Below are 27290 nucleotides of genomic sequence, written 5' to 3'. Positions count from 1 at the left end.
CCTCGCGTGTGTTTGAGAGACGGCGTGTAAGCCTGGGTAACTATGGTGTGGGTGTATTCCTCTGTGACCATGATCTCAGTAATACGATGAGTGAATTCTGAGCAGTGCATCCTGGTTGGTTGCAGCTCTTGGTTGCAGCCCCCTCCTCAGATCTGATACAGTCGCAGAAACCTGGTTCCTCCTGTTAAGATCTCTTTTGTATGGCATTCACGGGATAAAATGGGTGCAGTCACCCGTGGGATGGAAGTGGGGGTCATCGGTGGCTGTTAGCACAGGTGACCCAGAAGAACAGCTGGCAAAGCTGGTGTATTTGTAAAACGTCAGCTGGTGGGAAGTGCTAGGATGCCTCACAACATCTCTGCAACGTGAAGAGGTGTAACAGCTTTTTTTTATTATAATTATTATTAGTTATTGTTGCCATTTTATAGTCACATTAAGCTGAATCGGTAAAAGAGCCAGAGGCCTGTTTATTCTTTTCTCCGAGGCTAAATGTGGCTTTATGATGATTATTTGAAAGACACCATAATATTGGCTGCAGTTTCACATATTTAATCACTTGGAGAAAAAAAAAAAACACTGTAAAATCAGGCGAGCCCTCTTCCCTCCTCCTCCTCCTCCTCCTCCTTCTCCTCCTCCTCATCCTCCTCCTCCAAATTGTCTGTCTTTGTAGTACCACTAGGCAACAGTGAGTGCATCATTGGAACTGTGGAAGTGCGCAGGGAGCCGCGCAGGGGGAAATCGACGGCAAAGAAGGATTCAAGAAGAGCTAAACAGCTTCTGGTGGATCTCTATCGACCAACCATGAGAATCCAGTTTATCTGAGAGAGAGAGACAGAGAGAGAGAGCGAGAGAGAGAGAGAGAGAGAGGGAGAATCGGTGCCCGAAAAAGAGCCTGGCAATCAGTGTCGATGCGCGCAGCCAAAAATGACGACAGTGGGACAGTGATTTTCTTCCACCATCTCGTCATTCCTCACATTCACATGCTCGGACGCGATCCGTCTCCTGTGTGCTCGGACCACAAAGGGAGGACCGGATACCGAACCGTCTCCAACGCAGACGCGAGCGCGCGCGGATACGTCTCACCCTGGAAACCGTTCCCGGCGACTAATTACGCAGAGACATTGGCGTCGCACGGGCCGTTGACGGATTTTGAACTTTCGCATGCAAACTTCCTCCGCGAGTACAGTTCGGAACAGGGTCGATAACAGCCTCTCCTCCCCCCCCACCGAAAAAACCTTTTCACGGTGCGATGAGTAATCCGCGACGCAGCAACTGATACGAACCTGGACTGCGCGTTTGGGACACATGATCCTGTGCGTCGCTTGTTCCTTTCATATGGCTTCTATCTTCGGGGTTTGTAAACTCGTGCATTATTGATTGTTTCATGGCTGCGGAGTGTGGCGACGGCAGCGCGTGGAGAAAGAGGACGGTGCAAGACTAACTCGGGCGAAACAGCGCACTTTTATTGCCCTTATTTCCCCAAAGAGGAGGCATTGCGCACGGGCATCAACGACTGCAGCAACTACAACCCAGACTTTTTTTTTTTTTTTTTTTTTTTTTAAATACATATCTCACTGAATCCTTTTATTTCTTTCTTCTGCTGTCATCGTAGTATGTCTGCACTTCGAAAGAAATTTGGGGACGACTATCAGGTAGTGACCACCTCATCTAGCGGGTCTGGATTCAATCAGCCTCCCCCCGAGAAGAAGAGGAAGAGGCAGCGGTTCGTGGACAAGAACGGGCGATGTAACGTCCAGCATGGCAACCTGGGCGGGGAAACCAGCAGATACCTCTCGGACTTGTTCACCACACTCGTAGACTTGAAATGGCGCTGGAATCTGTTCATCTTCATCCTCACCTACACGGTGGCGTGGCTCTTCATGGCCTCCATGTGGTGGTGCATCGCGTACATCCGAGGGGACCTCAACAGAGCCCACAACGACAAGTACACGCCGTGCGTGGCCAACGTCTACAACTTCCCCTCGGCCTTCCTGTTCTTCATCGAGACCGAGGCCACGATAGGATACGGCTACAGGTACATCACGGACAAGTGCCCCGAGGGGATCATCCTCTTCCTCTTCCAGTCGATCCTCGGCTCCATCGTCGACGCCTTCCTGATCGGCTGCATGTTCATCAAGATGTCTCAGCCCAAGAAGAGGGCCGAGACGCTGATGTTCAGCGAGCACGCGGCGATTTCTATGCGCGACGGGAAACTAACTCTCATGTTCAGGGTCGGCAACCTGCGCAACAGCCACATGGTGTCCGCGCAGATCCGCTGCAAACTGCTCAAAGTAAGTGATGAGGAGGCAGTTCTACTTGTTTAGCAGGCCAAGTTCATGTGCTGTTTTTAGGAAAGTGATGCTGAAAGGCCTACACACTGACAGCCGACTCTTAGATGATGCATCTGGTGGATGAAACACTACAATGATACACTTAGGTCTACACAATAGGCTAAGTTTTCCAAGAGGCCTTGCTTTTATGTAGGGACTGATAGGAACACACCAGACCTGGGAAAGAACATTTAAACTCTTTTATAAAGTGTCCAGGTGTAAATCTGCTGTTGCTCTTATTAGGAGAACATCTTCCCTGCCTCCAATGCATTCATGCAAATTATCGTATAGGTATAGTCATATTATTGGAGATTAAATCTAGGCTCCCATAAAGTCGAAGGTAGGTACGTTTTTAACCAAAGACAGTGCAACCACATCCATCTCAGCGAATGATTCAAATCGTTTTACTCCATAAAAGCAATGACGCATTAGTCCTAGTCTCCGTGTGCTGACACGGCATGAGTTCATACGGATACAAGATATCTAAATCGGTTTATTTGCTCCAGTTGTTTGAAAAAAAATGACACATTTGAGTCCCAACGGTAGTGAATCGTACACTAAGATGGACATTCTTGCACTGTAGAACGCCACTCTAGATGTCAATGAAGAAAATGATGCTATTGTTCAGACTGACTGATGATTGGTTGCTGTGATTGCACATACAATGTGAGAGGCTCCCACACAGGCTCTGATGTGCTGTAGATAAGGCTGGCTTACCCCTTCCTCCCCCCCACACCAAACGTCCCCGTCTCTTCCTTAGTCTCGCCAGACGCCCGAGGGCGAGTTTCTTCCGCTGGATCAGTTGGAGTTGGACGTGGGCTTCAGCACCGGGGCAGACCAGCTCTTCCTCGTCTCACCACTCACGATCTGCCATGTGATTGACCCCAAAAGCCCCTTCTACGACCTCTCCCAGAGGTCCATGCAAACAGAGCAGTTTGAAATAGTGGTGATACTGGAAGGGATAGTAGAGACTACAGGTGAGTAAAGGCTGTGCTGTTAAAAAAATGTTTGGCTGCATGTTGTGGCTGCAGGCTGCATGTCCAGGAGCTGAGGATGCTGTGTTGTCAAAACAATGTTTTTGATATATATTCCTGCAACATATCTCTTGAACAGCATACAGGTGTTAATACATCCGAATAGACCCACTAGTGTTGCATTCCAAGGGATTTATGTTTGTGTGGCAAACATACAGAGAAGCTGTAATTAGTAGCCAGCATTATCATAGATTATTCATTTGGCTTTACAGGCATTAAGTTGAACCCGTTTTTTTAATCTGTGCATGAAAACTTCTGGGTTCTTTTTGGGAAGTAAAGTTTAAGACGTCAGCTTGAGCGGTTTCAAGCTCCAGCAGGGTCAGCATTAGGCTATATAGACATTTTCTTTTTCTCATCGGAGACAAATTCCTTCCCTCTGCCTTCGTGCCTGCACGGCTCTTACCTCCTGGCTGTTATTCTCAGAGGGGATCATAATTTGCTTTCTAAGGTTTCCCTTTGGAATTAGGGAATTCCATTTCCGCAAGATGAGTAATGCCCTGAGTAAAATTCTCCACTGTGGTCATTTTGAATTTAACCGTTTATTTGACACAGCTGATGTAGTGTGTGTGTGTGTGTGTGTGTGTGTGTGTGTCTTTCAGTGTATTGGAGTGAACAGAGGAACAGTGTTTATTGGTTGGTTCAGAGAAAACAGTCATTAGCAAAGATATCCAGTTCCTGTTAGATAGTTTGAATCATTTAGTGCGGTTTCATTAAAGTCCCTCTGCAGCCGAGATGTAACTGACATAAAGAGTCTTCAGTCTGTTCTACACGCAGCATTTATGTCCCTTTGGTGCTTTGATGAGATCTGACATATTCTCCAGCATTGTGCATATAGATGTTAATATATAACAATATGGAGCATCATTACAGACTGCTCTGTGTCTAAACTGCTCCGTTCTCTCAGTTTTATCCATTCATTTAATAACCAGCAAACATGTTGTGTCAAAGTTTTATTGTAGTATTGCTACTTTGCACCGGCTGCTTTGGTTTTTAAGATATGAAACATTCAGTGCGGCGATGTGAATGAATTATCACTGATATATTATCGTGGGTATTTATAGTATGAGAGTGACTGCCTCAGAAGCATGTGTCATCGTATCGTTTATAATAATCACAGTCTCACTTTCATTTGAACCGGTTCAGCTCCATGTTTTTGGGATTTTCATGCTTTTTTTTCCTGACGTCACATACGTTATTCCTGCACGGCTGTGTGAAGTCGGTGGAAAAAGGCTGATGCAGAAACAATCTATGGTTAAAAATGTATGTACAGTGAAAGTCTAAATCCTCAGACGCTTTAATTTCTGGCCAGTGTAACTCTGTTTCCATGGCAACCTCTCCTTGAGTATTCAGGATTGCAGCACTGCACCTAAACTTAGGTTGTTTTTCTTTTCTTTCTTTATTCCTATGGTATATGAATCATAACACACTTTCAGTAATAAAACGGGCAAACACGCGACGATCCTGAACATTAAATGAAATTGCTTTTTCAACAAAAATCGCCCGCCGTTAACGAGGATCTCTGCTGAAATATGAAAAGCAACACGGAGGCGTTACTGTACCACCAAGTGATTGCCAGAACAGGTGTTACAGCAGGAAAAAAAAAAATCAAATGAAATATTTATGAGGCTTGGTGTTTATGAGTGAGGAGGGTGTTCAACTCCCCAGATCTAGGCTGTTGTTGCTTTTTTTATTTGATTTATTTTGTTATGTGTGGAAAAAACGTTGTCTGGTAAAATATCCACTACAGATGAAATCTCCACCATCATTGTCTCTTTGTCCTTTCTACTGGACAATAATAATATATATTTTTTATATAATAACCTTTTGTTCTATATATATACATTAATTTTATGCACAAGAAAAGAGAAAAAAAAGTTTGCATCTTGGAACAGAGCAGAATTGTAACCCCTGACAATGACTACATTGCATAAAAAAGCCAGAGATATTCCTCCTTCCTTCTGAAGGTGTGTTTGATCACTCCCTCAGTGTGATGCACCTTCCATATGAGACTCGTAGGATGTCTGGCAGCGGCAGATCTTCTTCTGGACCCATGCCAGTTGCGACTTTGTGGTATCGAGTTTGGTTTTTCCTTAACGCGGCTGCGGGAAGATGTTGCTGCTGCTGCTGCTGCTGTGTGGATGAATTGGCTTTACATCACGTTGCAATTAAAAACACTGTACTTGTGTGTGCCGTCTGTCCGCCCTGCAACACAGGAGAGCTGTAAGAAAGGAAAGCACGGACAGAGACGCCCGTAGTAACACATTTTGGTTGCGTGAGCAGCACTGACGGGGATAACGTCTGACTTTTGTCGACGTGAATCTCTACACAATGACACCAAGCAGCTTCGTTTGCTAATTTGCAGGTATGACTGTTTGGAAGAGTGAAGAAGAAGTAATGACTGCAGCTCGGCGGATATTGCATGTGTCAGGGATCTTCTTTCACACATCAGTATAGTGTTGATAGCAATTAATAATAAACATAATGTATACTAGATTTTACAGTTGAACAATACATTTATTCTCTTCAGTGCAGTGACATCTGTTAATTTGGGATTTAATGGTTACTTTAGGATGGATGCTTCATGTTCCATAATTAAAAAAATATACATATATATTTTATTTTTTATTTTTGCAAAATGTTTTTGAGCACCTGGAAGAGTGCTATCTAAAACATATATATTATTATTATTATTATTATTATTAATATTGTTTCCTTGAATTATTATACAATATGGGTTCATTTGTGCACAATAAATGATGTCGATATGCTTGGAATTTTCACAATATATATTTTGTAGCAACAAAAGCATCATTCAACTTGTTTATGGTCATTTTTAGGCACTCAAAGCACTTGAAAAATGATTTAAAATACATACACAACATGTTTACTTATGAACTATAGATGCAGCCGATCTCTGGTGTCAAAGTCCTCCGCTTCGTATTCCCACATCCACCCACACCGCCTCAGTGACATAAATCAGCTCTTATAACCTACAAAAACACGTTGCCAAAAATAATAAACATGTCACATTATACAGTATGCACTGTAAATGTAATTCATCATTAGCCAATAGCATCTAATTATGTCACCCTTTCAAATAGTTAGCCACACTTCTCTCTGCCTGTGGACTTCCTCTGCGTGGGCGTGCATGAGCCGGATTGACAGCTCCCCGTTTGGAGGGCGGGACCGCCTGCTTATTGGTGCGTCGAATTTGATGACAAGATGTGATTTCCAGCATAGCCCCGCCCAGCTTCAACCTGTCTCCGTGGTCTGATCAGACAGAGAGTGACAGTCACAGAGAGAGAGCGATTAAAAAAAAAAAAAAACTACTGCGTGGGCTTTTAATTAACTGTGTCACAAGTGGTGATGGGTGCTTTTTTTACATCAGCCATTTTTATTTGCCATAGTCGGAAAAAAGCACAGTTAATGTTAATGACATAAACGATGATAGGAGACATGTTATCATCGCACACTGCTTCCAAATCACATACTTTACTTTACTTTTAGTGCGTACTGCAGCTGCTCTACAAAGCATGCATGCATTCAGTAGCATTGCACCTTGAACCCTGACTTTCTTGCTCATGTGTCCACTGTGCTTTGCTTGTGATTGTGAGTCAGAAGAGGCAGAAAATGCTGCATGCTGCCTGCAAACTGACCAGATGCAGTAGGACATCATGGTATGTTATACTGAATTTGACATAGTATGTATTGGGACATACTTAATGATTTTCTGGCATACAAAACAGTATGAATACTGAAACACTAGTGTATTTTATGTTTAATCTGCAAAAGAATGATATATTATTATTACAATATTAGCAGTTAGTGCATTGAGGGAAACAATTAGTGGTGCTAATTGTCCAGTCTGGTGCCAGAAGAAAAGGGAATAACGAGATGACACAATTAAAAGAGAAGAAAGAAAAGAAAAGGTCATGGAGATGTGGCGTTTGTGTATTTATTTGTCTCCTCAGTGACTCGGAAGCTTCAGTGAATGTCGCATGCTTCATGTACCGTATGTCATGATTTATTTATGCTAATTCTGTTTCCATCCCACTTTGTCGCCCCCGTTCCCCTCAGCCAGGAGTAAACATGTTTTTGCAATATTTTTTTTTTTTTTGCAAGCATTGGAAAAGCACTCAGAATTAATTACTAATTATTAATTAAGTGATTAATTATTGAAAAAAGTGTGTCAAGTTTATCATGAACACCTGGAATAATATTTCAAGAACAAGCTGACATAATAGCAAAGATATTAATAGTATCATGGGGTCACTTTGACTTGGCCCGCTGCAAAGTTTGACGATAGCTTGACGTTGAGCCGCCAGCGGATCCAGAACTACCTGCGGTCTTAAATGACATCCGGAGTCTAGATAAGCGTCCCATTAACACCAGTAATGCTGTTCAACGCTGCAAAGGCTTAAATACCAAGCCAGAGGCAATCTGTTCATTAGTGGAGCTGATTCTTGAGAACCCAAAATAAACTGTAGCTGCCAGCAACAGACGTTTAGGTTCCTCCATCCATGAAACTAATCAGTGTAATGATTTTCACCGTTGTGCACGATGCAGTTACACCACGACGCTCCTATCTGAACGCTGCAGCTCCCGTATGCCGACGATCTAATCGAATGTGTGTTTGTATAATTTAAGACAGGCAGTTTTCAGATTGGAGAAATAATAACTTGATAAAGATAAACAAGCCGATGATTTATTTTCATGGGGGGGGAAGTGTCTCACTCGGTAGAAAAAGGTCTGTCGGCTGATTAGTCTATCCCTGAGATTCTGGTGTTTTGGGTCTAACGTGGTCGGCAAAAGTGTTTTTTAATTTTCTCATCAGCTTGCGAAAGCAATAATTCATGAGCATAAACTATCATTTTTTCTTCTCCGAGTGATGTGCCTTTCATGCAAATGTGTGCAGTGTTATCATTATGCTTGCCGTGAAATGCATAAAATGCTGCAAATAAGTCATATTTTAGACATGTCGGGGCTTTTTTTCCCCCCCAGTTGAAAAGCAAGGAAGGAAGTTTACCTTATGATGAGAAATCTGCTGTCTGGGTGTTCATTTAAATGTTTAAGAGTTTGTTTGCTCAGAGAATTTTCCACTGAGACAGTATTTTATTCTTTTGGTGACACAAACGCTCTCTGCTCACCGAACAAACGGATCATCCCCATGTTTACAAATGACTTTCCACCGCTTCATCTCTCCATTTGGCTATGAGGCAAATGACGGTATAAAGATCAAGAAGTCTCTTTTCTTTGATAAAGTCTTGATTTTGATTGTTTTGAAAGCTTTGTGTCGGCCCCCTCCTTTTCACACTGCTACAAGGCTTTCCTCTAATTCTCTGTTATAGAATAGAAAATAGAATATCACAGCTAGATGCTCATTTTTAAAAATGAGAGTGGGTGGCAGGGGCTTAGTTGCATATAGACTGGATCAACTGGTAATGTTTATTCATGTGTAAATACATGCAGTATGTGGCTGGTAACAACAGCTTTGAATGAATCACCTGCTCATTATTTCAACTGTATCTTTTAAATGAAGTCTGTCTTCAGACCTGTGTGGTATTAAAATTTTAGGAAATTAAGAATATATATATATATATATATATATATATATATATATATATATATATATATATATATATATATATATATATATTCTTAATTTTAGAAAATGGCCTTAAAGAGATTGTTTAGTTGTTTAGTTGAACAAAACAGTGATTGCCTGACCGGACAATAATTTTGTTATATAATAATAATCATCATCGCTTCAATTAAGTTACTGTTGTGCAACAAATACACATGAAGTGTATATTTAGAAATGAAATTTAGAGTAATAATTGCTTTGATGCAGACTCCATTCAGCCAGGCAGCATAATTAATTGGGAACATCTATTGCCGCTGATTAGCTGAGCAGCCAATGTCATGGCCCGATCTGTGTTTTATCATCAGCAGCGGTAATTGAAATGAAAACGGAGAGCTTTCTGTTGCGCTGGAGGCCTAATAGTTTCAATCATATGAGTAAGAGGTCGTGGCCCTGGAGGTCTGGGGTTTGCCCGACGTCAGGAGCCCCGGAGCTTAAGTAAACACTGTGGCGAGTGAACTCCGGATATGAGCCGAGGCTGCGCCGTCCTCCAGAGGAACTGACCATAACTCATTGTGTGTCATTACGCCGAGTGTGCGTCTGCTCTTCCCCGGGTGTCGCGCTCCCTTCCCGCAGCCCTGCGGGTCAAAGGGTTAAAGCGGGTTCAGCGGGGGAAGCTGATGCTCAATCAAGTGAGAGCAGGAGATTCCAATTAAATCTAATGTGCTCAGGGTGAGAACTCAGGAGAGGAGCGGCGCTCCCCGCTGAGCTCCACCTGTGCAGCAATAAGCCACGTGTTGGATTCCTCTCAGCTCGCTTGTTAAAACGGGTTTCATATTTTTGGTTCCTTTGACTTTATCAACAGCACCTTTTTTTTCTTTTTCAGCTACATGCCTTGAATAATTCAGCACGACAAATATGGATAATGTTTGCAGTGTCACAAAGAGGTGAAGTGCTACATTAAGTCTGGACCTGAATGCCTTAATATACTAATGCACTTTGCTGGTACTCTTCCTGAAGTGAAGAACAGGATGTCTTTAAGTGCAGGACTTTTACTTGTAGAAGCATTTCTGTTACATTGTGGTGGTTTTACGTCTTTTATGTCAGGATTATGTCTTTCTGGAAAGCAGCATGAGTACATTTACAATGATCTCAGGGATTTGTGTTATAATTTTACACATATATTAGCAAGGAATGGATAGTATCTATACAATCTAATGAAATCTATTACAAAAGTCCTACAATTAATAGTCTCTTCCATTTCATGAGTCTCCATTATAGCGTTGTTGCACTGTATTGGATTTGATTACATTATAAAGGTGTTCACGATATTTTGTCCACCCCCTATATACTGTATATTGGCATCTTTGCACTCTGCACAAGGGCAGTCGTGTCTGCTGTAGCTCGCATTGAGCGATGGCGTAATGAGCCGTGCTAATTTTAGACAAACAGACAACGGCATTGGAGTAACGTATGTGAGAGTTACCTCTTACTGTACATACGATCACTGCACCGGGATGAACTCCACATAATGGGCATCGCAGTGAACCGGCTACGACATCCCGGATTCATTATCCCTTTTACATGAACTGTGCTGTGCTTCCCAGGGGGGGGAGAGCAAGGTAATTGTGTCTTTAGGGATTTGTCAAGTCCGTGTTGGGTGGCAATAAATCACCGGCGGAGGAGACGGATGGCAGACCTGGGACGAAGCGTTGTGACCGAATCACCATAAATGTATTTGCCAATAATCGTCGTCACGCTGAGAAAATAACCGACTGGGCCTCGGTTGCCTTCATCTTGACCTGCACGGCACGTTGTTTTTGGTAATTAACAACACAAACTGTGGATGTCGATCTGAACCCCCCTTCTAGCTGGAGGGTGGACGTTCGGGGGCAAAGTGTTACAAGGCCATAATTGAGATAATGCTGCGGCTCCACTTGTCTCAGAGGTTGAGAGGGGAGGGTGTGATTCACTGGCGGCGTTGGGCACCGACTGCATTGATTGGTCGGGCTGCAACTGTCCCCGAAGTGCAGGTGGATCAATCGCGCGTCTAAAACACAAGGCCACATGAACACGTCCTCCGTGAGATCTGTCTTCTAGCAACCCTCCTCTTGGACCCAGTCTATTGCAATAATCTGCTCTCGAACGCTCAAGTGACAAACTTGTGGAAGAAAAAAACCCCTCCCAATATTCTCTCTTATCAGTGAGCTACTCGTCTTTAGCACCTAAGTCTGAGATCTCTTAAGGCTTAAAAAATCCCCCCTTTTGTGTCGCCGCTTTCAGCCATAACTCCTCTTCATGACTTAAGTAGATTTAACAACCGAGATCAATGTGAGATTACAGCCGTTGCTCATTCAGTCTGTTTTATGGAAAGAAGATGGTTTTCTGATTGAGGATAAATTCATTCGTAGCTGCGTTTGGTTTGGATACCTCCCCAGTGTGGGTTTTTTTACCCCCTATATGGCCAATAGTGGTTGTTTGGCCTCAAGGAAATCCATCAATTGCCGTTTTGCTCAAGTGGTTCCCTTTACGGCGGTATTGAGATTGCCTTCACTTGGTAATATGCACTCTCCTGGCTGTGTTAATGGCCTACAGCCATATGTTCCTGTAGCCCAGCCTGACATCCCACCTTGTGTGGAGATGGTTGGCAGCCCCTGCTCGTATTCCCTTTCCTTTCCAACAGCCTCCACACTCATGCAATTGCCTCAGCATCCAGGCTCTCTCTCTCCCCTCCCCCACACGGCAGTGCACTTCCCCTGTCTTTTCCCTCCATCAGCTTCCTCCTTGTTCTCATTGCTCAGCCGGCTGCTGGAGGTGGAATAAACAGGGAGCGGCACACGACTGAAAGCCACCTTCACAAATGGATCACATCAGGAGAACGGCGTTTAACGGGGTGGGGAGGGGACTTATCTCCATCTTTGGAAAGTCAAACTCTAAAACAGGTCACTGAATGCTTGTGGATTTCTTACCACTTGATGGTGGTCACCATAGAAACAGATGATCAGACAGGACTTGTGGCCACAACATAGAATCCGTATCAACATTTGGTTTTATTACAGGAAATATCCTTTGTAATGTTTCTTTGAAAGGAGAAACAAATGAGCCAAACTACGAAGAACCATATAATACAGATCTCTGAATCGATTCCTGTCTTTGATACGCTTAAACACACCACACAGCATCCACACATTCTACCCTCCTTCAGCTTTCCAGCAGCTTAATATGTCGTCACACGGACCCTGAAAAGAACACAAAGGGGAATTCTGCTCAACCATTGTTTTGCAATATCGGGAACATGATAATTGTCCTGAATTAATTTGCAGCGATGCAGCAGAGGCATTTTTGGCCGCAGCGAGAGCCCGACAATGAGAGCAGGACGAGTGTTGGACGGCGTTGTGTGGCGGCGCTCTCGTGTGTGCAGCATCCAGATTCTCATGCTTGTTTTCTGCTAGCATTCTTTCTCACACATAACACTCGAGCTGTTTCCACAGCGTGATAGACTGTCAGGGGACTTTGCTGACAGCATCGCACTGGTGAGTGCGTGTGTGTGTGTGTGTGTGTGTGTGTGTGTGTGTGTGTGTGTGTGTGTGTGTGTGTGTGTGTGTGTGTGTGTGTGTGTGTGTGTGTGTGTGTGTGTGTGTGTGTGTGTGTGTGTGTGTGTGAGACCATTTGAGTGACTGTGCAAGGGAGAGGCAGACAGGAAGAGAGACAGAGGGAGGTTATTCGCGAGTTTGTCACCAAATAAGAGGTTGCGAAGAACTCCTAAGTGTCTTTTTCAGCGACTCCCATTGTGAGAGTTCATCTAGAGAATCATCATTTGACTATTGTGTGCCACTCGCTTGGTTCCTGCCAGTTGGTGAATCATAATGGCAGTGAAAATGTAGATCCAGGCTGTGCCTGGATGGTGTGACAGAGCCAGGATAAATAGAGCTCTGCCTTCAGGTCTGGCCCCTCGACTTCACTCTGTCCTCAGTGTGTCAAATGCACATCCACGGCTGAGAATTTGCCTGAGCACCAAACGCACACGAACCTGGACGAGCTTCTTTTAGACTGCCACTAAGGCTGTTTTTATCAGCTACTATCATAAAACACTGACAGGCTGCCTCTGAGTTTACAGTGCTTTTCTATTCCAGCCCCCAAAGAACCCGTTTTTTATCTGCGCTGTCACTCCGCCGACTGCGCCGGGCTGCTTCACTTTGTTCGACCTGAGAAGCAAACAGCTCTGTGTTATCAAGGCAAAGTGCATTTATTTAGAGTCCCGACCGGAGATGGCTTTTGGCCGTCTAAATCTCAGAGTTTATTCTTGACACTTCCTGCCTCTTTGCCTTTTCTTCCCGTCCATAATGGATCAGCTGGGAGTGAAATATTGTATGATACTGTACAGTGCAGATGGAGCACCTGTACTCCTCCAACAGACATCCATTGCTGTGTAGTCATTCCCGAAGCCCATTTTATTTTATTTTTTAATTCAATGGGATTTTCATATTAGGATTGTTGCTGAGATGGCAGGAAAAAAAGCTCACATATGGAGTGGAATTTGCCTTTAATGAGATGCCTTTTAATTTTTTTTTTTAACATCTGTCCTGATTTTGTGACTTCTGCAGAGGATTATTCTAATGCCGCTCATGCTGTCACATGGTTATTGCATACAGAATGAAAGTAAACTGCCTGGTGAATTTCAGCGACGAGGGACTTCACACTTAGGATTAAGATTTGCATTGGCCAGTCAGAAAAGATCATCCCACAGCCTTTATACTGAAGGCACAGTTTTTTGGAAACGTTGGATGGAGATGTCACAGAACAGCTCTCGATGTGTCACATTATTAGCAATTTTGGAGTATTTATACGGAATATTTCTTCTCCAATTAAAGCAGTTACACATTTTTTATGTTGATCTACAACTATCTGCGTTTAGTATACATTAAAAAAAAAGAAATACGTATTATTACAAGTTATTTGTGAGTAATGCGATTGCGATACTTTCTTCCCCTTTTAGATGTGAATTCTCTTGTAACAAATATGATAAAAAATGAAACGTTCTAGTGAAATCAGCAACACGAATCTATGTGAAAGCAGAAGAATTAGAGAGGCGAGGTTTTTACAGCAACACTGTGATGGAACAGAATTTAATCTCAGCAGATAAAAATGAAAAAGGAACTGCAGTCTATGTGACGGCTGGACTACTACAGATGTTGCAACCGTGCATCAATAAATCGTTATACGGTTGATATTTCAGTACTTTAATACTTGTTTATGTATTGACGTTTTTGGAGCATTTGGGAGAACCGAGCTGTAAACACAACATTGACACATTTTCACCGTTCAAAGTTGATAAAGCGAGTGTGTTGTACCTTCAGACAAACACAGAGCCGCATTAGCATTCAGTCAAAGTTGTGTTTCCGGCCTCCTGGGGACTGTAAATCCACGATTTACTTTACCTGCAGCTCTGTGGAAGTCTAAACGTCTGCAGCAACTCCTGAGGAGAAATCTCCGGCTCTGTAGCTGCTGAATGCTCCACTACACGAGATGAGAGCGAACCATCGACACCCTCCGCAGGATAACTACAATCATTCTCTGTGGGTTTCATAGTCGTCATTTTTATGAAACTTGAATATAAAATGATTGACTTTGAATGCAGATTTTCACCTGTAAGTTATTTTTGTTTTTAATGTCCAACTGCTCAGAAATATAAGATGTTTAAGAGCCAACATTGTGTTTGTGTGAGCATGAGAGAGATAGCGATGTTGGTAAACCAGAGCATTACTGTTTACCTGAGGTGGTCCAGACTCTCATCACTTTATTGAGCAGGGCCACTCCATTGAGGATTAGAAACGTATTGGTATTGGCTTATGCCGAGTCACTGAGGGGAGCAGATAACCATTTACTGAAATTAGAAGTGTAATCGATCCACATACCTACAAAATTGTCCCCTAATGCGCTGAATGAGGAATTGTCTCATCATCGATTCAAACGATGACCCCCTCCCAGTTTGTTTTGCCCTCCTCGTCCCCCAAAGAGAGCTAGTTTAGTTTAACGATATTGTTTTGTTGATGAGTTTAAGAATTAATCTGATTAGTTTTTTTGTGTTGACTCGGGTTAGGGCTGCAGTAAAACGTGATTTTAATCATCAAATAATCTGAACAATTATGTCCAATTACCTCTGTAAACAAGTCTATTGTTATGGTTCATAAAATATCATAAAATATTTACAAAATCACACCACATACGTCCAGAGCCCAAGGCAACGCATTCAAATTGTTTTTTCTCCAACAAGCAATACCCTAAAAATACTGAATTTACTCTCGAATCAGTGAAGAGAAGCAGAAATCCATTTGAAACTGCCAATTATTTTTTAGTATTTTGGTGCAAAGATCATAGATTAACGGATAATCTAAATGAATGCAGATTCATTTGTTTTTTTGTTCATTTATTAGAATGTCTTTGTGACGTTTTCATATAAACCGAAGGCTTAAAGGACAATACAGCCATCGGATTAAACTCAGAAGTGCATCGTCATGAATCTTTAAATAGGCTGGAAAACAGCAAGAACAACATATTCTTGTTGCCTTTCATTAAAGTTGACATACAGATCAGAAAATAAACCCAGCCGAAAACAAAACTCATAGTCGGGTGAACCTACACAGACTGTGAAACGTGAACAGAAAATAATCTGATGTGTGTGCTTGTTTGGAGTCACACTTTTTGAGAAACTGCAAGTGAACGGATGTTAGCGACACCTCTAACTGGCTGCGAAAACGCTGCACGCCACACATCCGATGTGTTTCTTCCTCCCCGGTGTGATATCCTACAGTTGCAGCAAACAGCAGCAGAAGTAGGATAGAAATGTTGTTTTTTCCCCTCCTGCTCACACGATACAGAATGTGGTGCCATAAAACACAATATAAAACAACGTGGAAGACGATGGAGGAAGAGAAGAAAATCGCTCTGCGCTTTAATAAAGATGACATTTGTAATACGAGCCCAGCCTTTGGCTGATGAGAAGTCGCCAAAGTGTATGATTGTGTTGTGAAAGGTCACGTTTCAGAGACAATAAAACATTTTTTGGTCTCGCTCTGGAGCCACACGGAGGATTTGACCCTGCCCTGGATGGAAAATCCATTTGGAGCTGTTTGGATGTCATGATCTAAGAGAGAGACTTTGTTTTTTCTGTGTTGTCACTGTTACTTTCCACCAAACTCAGCAGCGAAGAGCTTTATGGCTGTCGCACGCTCACATTCCTACAGTTTTGTTTCCATAGAAACACTGAGTCCTGGCCAGGCGTGTATTTGTGAGTTACATAAGCCTTTTACCAGTAATACGAAATAAACACCGATGTGGGTATTCTCGTTTGTCTGGATTCCTATTTTTAGGAGGTGTATTCAGTAAGTGGAGGGGATTTCATAAATCAGGTTCTTATTGTTTTATAGCCGGGTGCTATTCCTAGCGCTTTATCTGTCCTGCATTTGATCTCCAGGTCTCTGTCTGACATGTTTCTCGGCCCGAGCGAGAGTCGAGGGCGCTCGGCCCGCCATGGTTGCTGTGTCTGCACGGCATGTGAATGTGGGCGTCGCAGAACAGCTGGTCTTTATCGACACAATCGTACATGTATGTGACGCAACCGTGTCTATAATTACGCAACGGCTCAGGCGTCGGCTCCTGAATAATGCACGGCGAGTAAATGCATATTAACGGGCCGTGATTAAGTCGAGTGCCGTTGTTGGTTTTTTTTGAAGAAGGGTGTAGATAATTAGACCATCCATCAGTGAGATTTCATCTTCTTTGTCTTGTGGGGTTGAGTGGCTTCGGTGGGGAGGGGGGGGGGCAGTTTGGAGAGGGATTCAGGCCCTGGGCCAGCAGGGTTCATGCGTTTCCAGAGACTGAGGTCTTGCAGTAACTCCTACACCATCTGCAGGAACAATAGAGCATTATTAATAGATGTAACATGAAGCTATTTGGGTCTTGTGTATTACTGTGGCAACCTTTTTTTTCCTCAGGCACAAATTCATTTCTTTGTTTCCTTATAATGCAGCAGCAAAGAAGGGTATTGATGTTCCAGTCCCGTATTTACCGATGTCCAGTGAAGATCGACTGTACTTTTCCTTCCTTGGTGGTGATTAAGTAGCTGTTATAAAACCAAAAACAGAGAGCTCTTTTACTCCGCCGTTTTCCTCCGGATCAGTATGTGTTAAGTCTGCTGATGATCAAATGGTGACTGTGTTTTGGCTGGAGGCGGTTTAAAAGGCTCACGATTACAATAAGATTTCCATTCACACTTAACTCTCAATCGCTCTGGCCCTAAAGTTCTCATTAGCTGTGCCTGCTTTATTCGCTGCAGCACACTTCCATATGCCTAAAGGCTCCGGGACTCTGAAGCAATAGTGCAGAAGTAATACTTTGAATTCCCCCGAAACGCACTCGATGTTCAGTCCCTTCCACATCTGTGCTTGTGTACAGAGCTGTTATCAGTGAATTATTTTATGACCTTGGGATTCGAGTGGAAATCACAGATGCCGCCAGTTTTTTTTCCCGGCGACGACATCCTCGCAATCAGCGGCGGCGTCTCACTGTGAAAGAGCGCCTCGCCTCAGTTTGGACCCGAGTGTCGCTGCCAGAACAATATTAAGCTGGTAATTAAAACATTTGATAATAACCTACTGCCATCGCTGATTTCCTAATGGATTTCAACAAGTCTTAACTTGAGTGCCCCTAGCCGTTCTTCCACGCTAAAATAAGGGCTTTGTGGTACGAGCAATTTGGTGTTTTGTTTCAGATGTAAACCTAATTATAGATTTCCTATGTTCACTTACAGTAAGAAATGAAAGTTGTTTTTCTTTTCCAGCTGAATATTAATAATGCCAGGATGGATGGGGCTTTGCTGCGAGCGGTGTAGTGCGATATAATGCACAGGCAGCGATGATAGCAGCTGCTGAATAGTGGCGATGAGTAATCACTGATAAGGATCCAATAACTTTATTTGTTGATCCTTAATTCATAGCTCACGCTTTTGCTAATTGCCTTAATTAGTTTGTGAGAGATTTTTTTCTTTTAACGGGAAATTGAATTCAGAGTCTCCTCTTATTTGCTTTAAGTGAATGACATTCTTCCATCTCCTGCCAAGTTTATGGATACACACACACACACACACACACACACACACACACACAGAACAGCCAAAACAGGATGATTCATTTTCATTACAAATGAATGACAATTTCATGTTTTTACAATGTCAGACTCACCTTTTTGTCTTTTCTTCGAGCTGAACAATGTTATGTAACCCAGACTTCATGTAACTTTTTTTGTGTTTTCGGATTTAATTGGATTCCCTTTCTTGTGTCAGAAAGCTCCAACGAATATTTCGCGTGAGCCTGACCCACTGAAGCCTTCGCCTGCAGCTCTTACTTATGTGGGTTCTGGCAATTTGATTATCTTAATCCTCTAGCTTTTGTAGCTACCAGCCAAGCTTAAGGTGTGGACTGAACTGTTAAGTAGCATAAGAGGCGATGCCGAGAGACTTGTGTTTTTCTTACGAGAAGCTCTGTAGCTCTGCTGGTCGCTTGGCTCCCCGCCCTTTTTTTCGCCCTAGGAGGCTGACATTTGGTAAAGAGGTTAGGGATGCAATGATACAGATATCAGATGTCAGACTGATACTGACTCAAATAACTGGGCTTGCTTTAGGTTTTTAGGATGTTTCAAGAGGATTCTTCAATTCTAACTGTAGTTTATGTGGTTAACTTCTTGTAGGGTCGTTAATACTGTGAGAGGCATGTGACTCCACATAGTCCTCAAGTGAGACTGGAGTCTTTGGTGGGTCCCGATCCAGTGAAACTGATAAAAATAAAAAAAACGAAATCCTATAAAAATGGTAATGATATCAAATTTACATGTGCATTGGTAGATCCTTATGAACTGGGTCTTTTGTGATTAAATCATTACAAAACGCACACAGCAAATAACCCTGCCAAACTTCTAATTATCTTTCAAGTTGGGCGGGAAATTGCTCATCAACATCGAGTTTGGAAACTGAAAAAAAAATGAAGCGTTTTATTTCTGCAGCCGGCTCTGTAATACTACATTATGTAGGCATTTTTGTTTGCAATATTGTTTGCTTTGTGTCGTGAAAACGGCAACAATCTTGATGAATAGCGCGTTGTTGATTCTTATGGAATGGCGGCAAACATATAATTAAATCAGGGCTCTGTTGTTGAGTAGTCATGAAACATTTCATCTTCACTGTGTTCGGCTGTGGTGAGAATGACACATGATTTGCATTTCTTGAGTCCTCAAAATAAACTTTGAGAAGTAAATCTGTAAATTCATCCTCTCACTCTATTTCTTGATGTCTCTTTTTGTTTCTTCCTCCTTTTGACAGGGATGACGTGCCAAGCGAGGACGTCTTACACCGAGGACGAGGTTCTGTGGGGACACCGCTTCTTCCCGGTCATCTCCTTGGAGGAAGGCTTCTTCAAGGTGGACTACTCTCAGTTCCATGCCACATTCGAGGTGCCCACCCCGCCATACAGCGTGAAGGAGCAGGAGGAGGCTCTGCTCCTCTCCTCGCCTCTCATGGCTCCGTCCCTTTGCAACAGCGGGGAGAAGAACAGCTCTCTGGACTGCCTGGAGAGCCTGGAGGACAATGACAGCACCACCAAGCTGCCCGCCAAGCTCCAGAAGATCACGGGGCGGGAAGGCCTGCCCAAGAAGCTGCTACGGATGAGCTCCACCACCTCGGAGATGACTTACAGCTTCGGAGACCTGCCCATGAAGCTGCAGCGAATCAGCTCGGTTCCCGGCGTCTCCGACGATAAGCTGGGCGGTAAGACCTCCAAGATCTGCACAGAGCCCATGAGCAAGTCAGTGGCGGACTTACCTCCCAAACTGCAGCGACTGGCTGGGGGAGGAGGGGGCAGGATGGACGGACACCTCCCGCCCAAACTCAGAAAGATGAATTCAGATCGCTTTACATAGAGCAGGCAACATATTTTAACTTATGCTGACCACCTTTGTTCCCCGACCTGAAGTCCTTGTACTATCCCTAATTTATTAATGGACAATATTCTTATATTAAAAAGAAATGTAGAATACGTGCACAAATATACCTTATATGAAGTAGGGTGATGGAATTGAGCACATTTTGTCCCTGGATGTAAGTGTACATGCTATGACGAAAGACCTCTGACTTTTTTTTTTAGGATGATGTACAATTAGCACAATCTGGCATGTAAGAAACAGCGCATGTAGTACAGAATCTCAATAATTTCTGGCATGACATTTATTGATATATTATTTTACAAAAAAAAAAACAATTTCATTGGTGAATTTACTGACGGTGGAAAAATTGCACAAAGCCATATGATTTACGACGTGGAAAACCGACATTACATGGTTCTGATTTGTGGTGACGGAAGGCACATACATTTTGTTTTTGAGTTGATTGCTTTTGTTGTTTAATGTAAAATTGTGGCAATGTTATGTTGATTGCATGCTCCTCTTATTGACTTAGCTATACAAAGGTAATAGACAAAGATGTTTAGCCTTAACTATATTACCTTGTTTCCATTTCCATGTTTGTTCACAGCTGGATTTTTTGCTATTTCATATATAGACTATTTTACCATGTGCGTTTTATGACTTTATTAGTTGGTCAAATACAGAATATGTTGCCCGATGATGCATTTTACACTTGAAAATGTATTATTGGCATCATATGACCTGTCTGAACTGGGCACAATCCTACGCAGTTTTCACTTGCTTATTAAAGTAACACTTAAGTTGAAAGAGTCAGTACGTTTTCCTTGATAAGCACAAAGCCATCATACTTATAATACCCTGTGATATTAGAATGCATTTACGGGCATTTCTGTCATAAATTAGGACAGTAGTTTGGTTGTGTGCAATTATTTTGTTTCGTTCCATTACAAAATCAACTTAAATCTACTGTAGGCCTGTGTGGTCATTCATACAAGACACCAATTAGAATTTCAACTTAGGTGTTACTGGTTAGATTTAGAGGTGGGTCCAAAGGGAAATCATAACATTTGTCTTAAGGGCCCGTAATCTCTCTCCTCTGTGATGAAAGCAATAATATTATAATGATTATAATCTTTATATAGCCACAGGGTCTACCACAGCCCCGTATTCATTCTGTTTACTGAATCCATGCCATGAAATCTGGTTTTCTCTAAATGCATCAAAGACATTGTATGATACCCAATCTCTTCAGGAATAAAGATCTAACATAACTGTTTAGCATCTTGCTACTTTGACCAGATGTAACGCATGCTTTACCCGTTCAAATAAATGCAATGTTATGAATCTTACTTATTACAGGGGGTGGTCAAAATGATGGAAGACCAGCAATGTGCTTACCTGACTGTAGCTCAGCTCGCATTGGGCCTGCGTGGCTGCATCTATATAGCTAGAGCCAGCAGCCTTAACCTAGCATAAAAACGCTAGCCTTACTCTGTTCAAAGGTGAACAAAGTCTGTCCACCAGTCACAGTGTTATATGTTGTTTGTTTAAAAAAATGTCTGTTTAATATACGTGTTCAATCTGCACAAAAACGGTGTAAAAACAACACACTTGTGAAATGGCAAATTGCTTTTTGTTTGTTTGTTTGTTTGTTCCTTTCTTTCTTTCTTTCTTTTCTTTCGTTTCTTTCTTTTACTTTCTTTCGTAATATAACACGTTAATCAGTGACTTTTATGTGAGATGTTGATGGCAGGTTACCTTTGTACAGAGTCAAGTGTTTCCCCCGTGTTCAGTGGTTATGAAGCTGCTAACCAGCTGCTGGCTGTAACTTCAGGTTTACTGTCCACATCTGAGAGTGGGATCCATTAACTAAGGTCAAAATATACACAATTACCTGGACGGCAACAATGCCTCTTTATAGATCACAATTCACACCATCGTTTAAAAAAACTGCCGTTATTTTATAATTATTTCTTTGTAAAGGACTCCGAGCAGCTGTGCATGCACTGTATACATTACGTTAGCTGGGAGAAAAAGACCCAGTAAAACCGATATACTGATACCGAACGTGTGCTCTGGTAGATAACTGGACCAAAACCCTGTCGGAAAATCTCAGGGGCAGAGATGCTGATGATTGTGTGTTTTTAGAGTCAGCGGTAGAGCCTGCAGACCCTTCCCCCCTTCCAAAAAAACAACACAAAAGAAACAACATTCACAACGGATTGCTCGTGCTATTTTTGTACGTTTCTCTTGCCTTATTGACAACACATGCAGGACTGCAAATTGATGTGGTCTGTTTCTAAATCTGGACCAAAACTGTGCCAGATAAAGGATCCCACGTCGACACAGAGCCAGAGTCGCTGCGAGAAGTCTTTTATTATTGTGCTTTCAGTGTTTTGATCATGCCCTGTGTAATCACTGCTGCTGTTCATATTTCACAGTACACCCTTTGTTGCTGTCAAATAAATAACAACTGTGTTTCAGCAGATACCTTAAAGGACTTGGGAGATAAGTGCCATGACTGCAGGTATCACAGGCAGATGGGTTAATTCTGTTTTTATCTGGAGAAAAGCCTTTCTTCTGAATCTCTCAAATAAACCCATGGATCAAAATATCAAAAACCCCTGATGGCATTATCCTCTGACTCCTTGGAGATTGGGCGCAAATCCCTTAAGGCCACCTTAAATCAGCACTTACCCTGCTAGAAAACAATCAAGGAGATCGTTGCAGTAGATGTCACTTTGTTGTTGTTGTTTTTTTTCTTTTTGTCTTCTGTCACGTGAGGTTTCTCCAGCAGGGCCAATAATGCTTCTTTACAGAAATAGCATTTAAATACATAAATTATTGACTCAAGTGTATTTGGAAGAGGTGGGAGGGTTGTAGTGGGAGGCATGAAAAGGGTTCACAGTCTTGTAAGCATTCTATAAAAAAAAAGTTTAATTATTTGATGTTTTGATCATTTCCATAATCAGGTTTCTTGACGAATAATATCATTGAGACACAGATTCAGCCTGTGGCCAAAGAAAACAACTGGTGTTGCTCGCAGATCACAGGGCAAATGAAACAACAATTTTGCACTCAAAGATCAGCAATTTTATATTTCTCTTCGAAGCGTCTGTTGAATCCAAATAGGTGTACTTCAGAAAACAGTTTTGCAAGGTGGACATTTGTTAATATAACTGTTAGAAAAGACAATGGCATGCTGACTGAATGCTGGACACTTCTTGCACCACGTCGTGTGCCATTTTTTTTAAAATGAAGAAAAATCCAGTCTATGTGGTGTGGAACGACTTCCAGGCACATAATGTATATTTATTAAAAGCTTTTGAGTTTTGACCAACCAAATGGCAGTTTGTTAAGCCCCTCCCCCTGAACAGTGACATTTAGCCTCAGTATTTTAGCATAACATAATGTAATTAACCATTAAGAGCATAATTACGCCCTTTTACAAGGTATTTGTAATAAAAATAATCAGTAGGCAACATTAAAAAGTTAGCCGAAGATCTTGATGTTAGCTTATTTAGCTAGGTAGTAGCTACACAGAAAAGTTGGTTACTGGCTATAAATGGGAAGCCTTGTTTTGTCTACCTCTGCCTGACATCAAGGTCAAAATATATTTTTTAAAACACTGATAGACATTATTATAATTATTAACCACATGCCTTGTGAGAACAAAAACCTAAACAGGTGTTGGGGAATTTATTTTCTTTTTCAGGCTCCACCTTTGGATAATTGCATGTTTTTGTTTCCTTTAAAAAATATCTTCTTTTCCCCTCCACTACCAGCCGTAGTTCAGAAACACAGTTCATTCTTTATGTTTTTATCACATGCTTAAGTATCCTATATTCTATATTATTTTGCCATCAGTCAGTATGAATCCTGCTGTTTGGGCACATGTGACCTTCTGTCCATCTGACTGGAGAGTGAATCAACTTTTTAAGGCGTGTGCAATGTTTTTCCAATTCATTTTTATTGCAGCAGCTCCCGGCTCTTGAGCTCTGGGTGTGATTTACAGAAGAGCAGGTTGGATCGGGAAGCTTTGAGCTCGCTCCGGCTCGGGGCGATCATGATGGTGGTTAGACAATATCTGCAGTGAATACGAGGGGTGTTATTATTCTTTGTTGTTCGACATAAACTGAAACCACATGACCAGAGGGGACGATGAAATAAGGAGAAAGTGTACGGCGATACGTTAAGGAATTAAGGATCTACCAGTAATATGCAACCACTGTGTTCTCCATCCCTGAGCCCATACATTTCAAAAGACTGTTACACATTGTAATATTTATCCATGTTCTTTTAACTAGTGTGATTCTGTGATATTTCGTCTTTGGTTTCAACTTTGCGGTCCATTACGGATCCCCAGACATCAGTGCCGTCCTCCGTCAGAGCAAACTGAACAAAAGGCAAAAGTGACAGGGAGATGAGAGAAGTGCATTACAGACGGCAGAGGAGACCCAAATTGGTGTGTGGGATGAATAATGCATTTGTCTCAATCCTTCCAATACTGTAAGTTTGCGAAATGACAGTGATCAAAGTTGAGTCTGGAAGGGATGGTATTAAGGGGGAGATTAAAATGGCTGAGCGAGTGTAAAAGAGAACACCAGAGGGGGAGAGAGGAAATTCCTGTCTCTTGTCAAATTCTGTCAGGACTTGTTTCAGATTTACACCTTTCCCTCTTTATCCCTTAGCTCCCATCCTGGCAGTACAAATAAGTGGGATAATTCGGTGTGGAAACAGCTGCCACAGCCTAACGCGACTGCAGCCAAGACAGCACACTGCAAAAATGTATTTTATATATATATAGCTTGCATTATACACGGTAACTGAGAGTGGTGCTGAGAAAAATCATCTTCCATCGTTTTAAACATCCACAAAGATAAAAAAAAACACATCCCAACACACACACACAACCACAGCAGATGCCTTGTCTCTGGTGCATTGTATTTGTAAGATAACAGGCTGGCGTGGGCATCTAGAAAACAGCTCAGTTTGCACCTGAGTCAAAATCTATCTCTGCTTTGGTGGCCAACAGCACGGGGAAAATGAGCTGAGGAGGACACATCACACCGAGCCCACTCTCTCTGTAGAATACTGAGCCTGATGTTCGCTTTATCTGCTCCCTTCCATTTTCCTGTTTGCATTAAGATCAGCAAGCAACTGTCGCCATCCTTTGCCAGAACTATTTCTTTTGAGCGTACGGGCAGCAATCTATGTGCTGTTGCAGCCACGGAAAGCCACGGCGTGTCATCGAGTTGAGAATGTGATCCTCAGCAAAAAAAAAGAAGATTTCAACCTCACTCATTGCTAAAGTCATTCTGCACTGATGAATGATTTATGCATTAATCCAATTTCTTGTGCATGTGTGAATCATTTTTGTACCATTTGCTCCTAAAGGAAAAAAAGAGAAATGACAATTTAATGCACATTTGTGAGATAATTTTATTCAGGTAATGACAAATGACCCCATCATTAACCCACCGATGCGACATGACAGAACGAGCCGAAACCAGACTCATCCATGGCCACAAGGAACGCTTCTGTGAGCTGCACTGAACCTTCATAAATCCTGCCACCTTTTGTTCATCCATGTGGTGGATGTGAGCTTGAGGAAAATGACTCTGCATACTCGAAGGGCACCAAATAATTGTGGTGCTTCAGGCAGAGCCAGTAGGACTGAAATAAAACAAGTGCTCTCTCACAATCCATGCCTGCTAAAAATAAGCCTGTTCAGACGAGGGTGGTGGATTCTCGGCTGCATCCCCAGCTCTGGCTGTGGAGGCAACTGTGATAAGAGTGGAGCTATGAAGAAAGAGATTGTACGTAACAGTGTGCCTCTGTTCCTCTGCGAGTGTGAAATACAGTACACGAAAGCTTTTGATCCGCAATACAGTGTCCCATTCGTACACATCCTACATGTTAAAAAAAAAACACAAATCTCACGTTCACAGAGGCAATTTCCAGAGCAAGGCGTTTTTGTATTGCTTTCGAAAGAGACCAGAATTATGGGAAGTAATCTAATTAAATGCACACATGCTGTTACTGATGTGGGTACTCGTATTTAGGATAAGTATCCACAATACTTCTATCTGCAAATTAGCAATTAATGATGCGTTTTAAATACTTCATAATGAGGGTTTCCCCCTGAAGCACTTGTTACCTAGCAACTGCATCACATTGAGTCTGCATGTTGCAAGGGCTTAACATGTTTTCATTTAACTGTAGAATGACTATTTTTGCACTGTATGTTTGCTATAGGAGGGAGGTTCCTTGATCCGTGACTACATTCTGTATTTCTGTTGCGCAGCAGAGGTAAAAAAAACAAAAAAAACCCAAAAGAAGATTTAAAGGTGGTTCCACTTGGCTGGGCAAAGCTTCGGTCCTGCACTTGGTCATTCACTTCATCATTGTCTTTTCGCTGCTATTTGAGTGCCCGCTGTGGCAGAAGGATAAATATTTCAGGAGTCTACATTGGGATTTATTTGTAACCTTGGTTGTAAGACAGTGTTGGACCCGTCCCCAGGTACAGTATGTGAACAAGACTCTGTTCACGACTCACAAACAATTGGCTGTTAATTAATATGCAGGATTTTCAGCATCTTATATATATATATATATATATATATATATATATATATATATATATATATAGATGATGCCAAAAATCCTGATGCCAAATTAATGAATTTTTGATGTAGTTGATATTCATTATGCAACAACATGTGAATATCAGGTGCACAGATAAAGGAAACTATGTTAAATGGCTATAGAAGAATATGTATTGCTTGTGCATAAACTTTACATAAACTTTACTTTACATAGAGACTTTCTGTCTCTGTTTCTTGAACAGACTCATAGACGGCAGTCAGTCATTACCTGTGATGCCAGCAGCCACGTGTTTCTATGCTATATGGATTTGTTAGAAGCAGCCCTGCATGTAATTCATAATGCACTTCACCCACATGCATTTTTGATGCTATAGAAAAATAGAGCAGGCTTACAGCCTCCACTTTCCTTCACCATGGGAGCCCAGCCTCCCGCCGGCGTTCAGCCTCAGGGAGCTGATTGGACTAAATGTTGCAGAATGAAGTAGTGTTTTCTTTCCCTCTCTGTCTTACTTTTTGTTGTTGTTGTTGTCGGGGTCATGTAAGCACAAAGGAGCTTCATGGAGATAAGCGAAGGAATGTAAGGTCACGTTTGACCAAAAAGAATTAGAATCAAAAGGAAAACTTGCCCTTGATTAATTCACAAAGTGGTTACATTTGTATCACCAAGACTCTGCCATAGTTTCTCGATGAATTAGGATAATTGTTTCTATTTACAAACGCTTCAGTCCAGACAACTGAATGACTGGCATGCAGTCGGGCATGCCCG

At 42.2% G+C, this 27290-nt stretch overlaps 1 protein-coding gene across 1 annotated transcript; it reads left to right on the top strand.

The window, feature by feature from the left end:
• The first annotated feature begins 1348 nt into the window (after positions 1 to 1348).
• Positions 1349 to 21318, top strand: kcnj3a (potassium inwardly rectifying channel subfamily J member 3a). Its single transcript, XM_084022793.1, has 3 exons — positions 1349 to 2291; positions 3091 to 3307; positions 19318 to 21318. Exons 1-3 carry the CDS (start codon positions 1614 to 1616, stop codon positions 19911 to 19913), a joined length of 1491 nt encoding a protein of 496 aa, XP_083878919.1. The 5' UTR covers positions 1349 to 1613; the 3' UTR covers positions 19914 to 21318.
• The last annotated feature ends 5972 nt before the right edge of the window (positions 21319 to 27290 follow it).

Source organism: Eutrigla gurnardus (genome assembly GCF_963514095.1).
Source record: "Eutrigla gurnardus genome assembly, chromosome: 12".
NCBI classification, from domain to species: Eukaryota; Metazoa; Chordata; class Actinopteri; order Perciformes; family Triglidae; genus Eutrigla; species Eutrigla gurnardus.
The sequence above is the reverse complement of the archived record's forward strand: the minus strand, read 5'-3'. Positions and strand labels throughout refer to the sequence as shown.

What these genes read in the sequence shown, in the direction of transcription:
- kcnj3a (XM_084022793.1), top strand. Translation starts at nt 1,614, where the DNA reads ATGTCTGCACTTCGAAAGAAATTTGGGGACGACTATCAGGTAGTGACC. An exon ending in TCCGCTGCAAACTGCTCAAA is followed by an intron (nt 2,292 to 3,090) that starts GTAAGTGATGAG and finishes TCTCTTCCTTAG; the next exon opens with TCTCGCCAGACGCCCGAGGG. An exon ending in AGGGATAGTAGAGACTACAG is followed by an intron (nt 3,308 to 19,317) that starts GTGAGTAAAGGC and finishes TCCTTTTGACAG; the next exon opens with GGATGACGTGCCAAGCGAGG.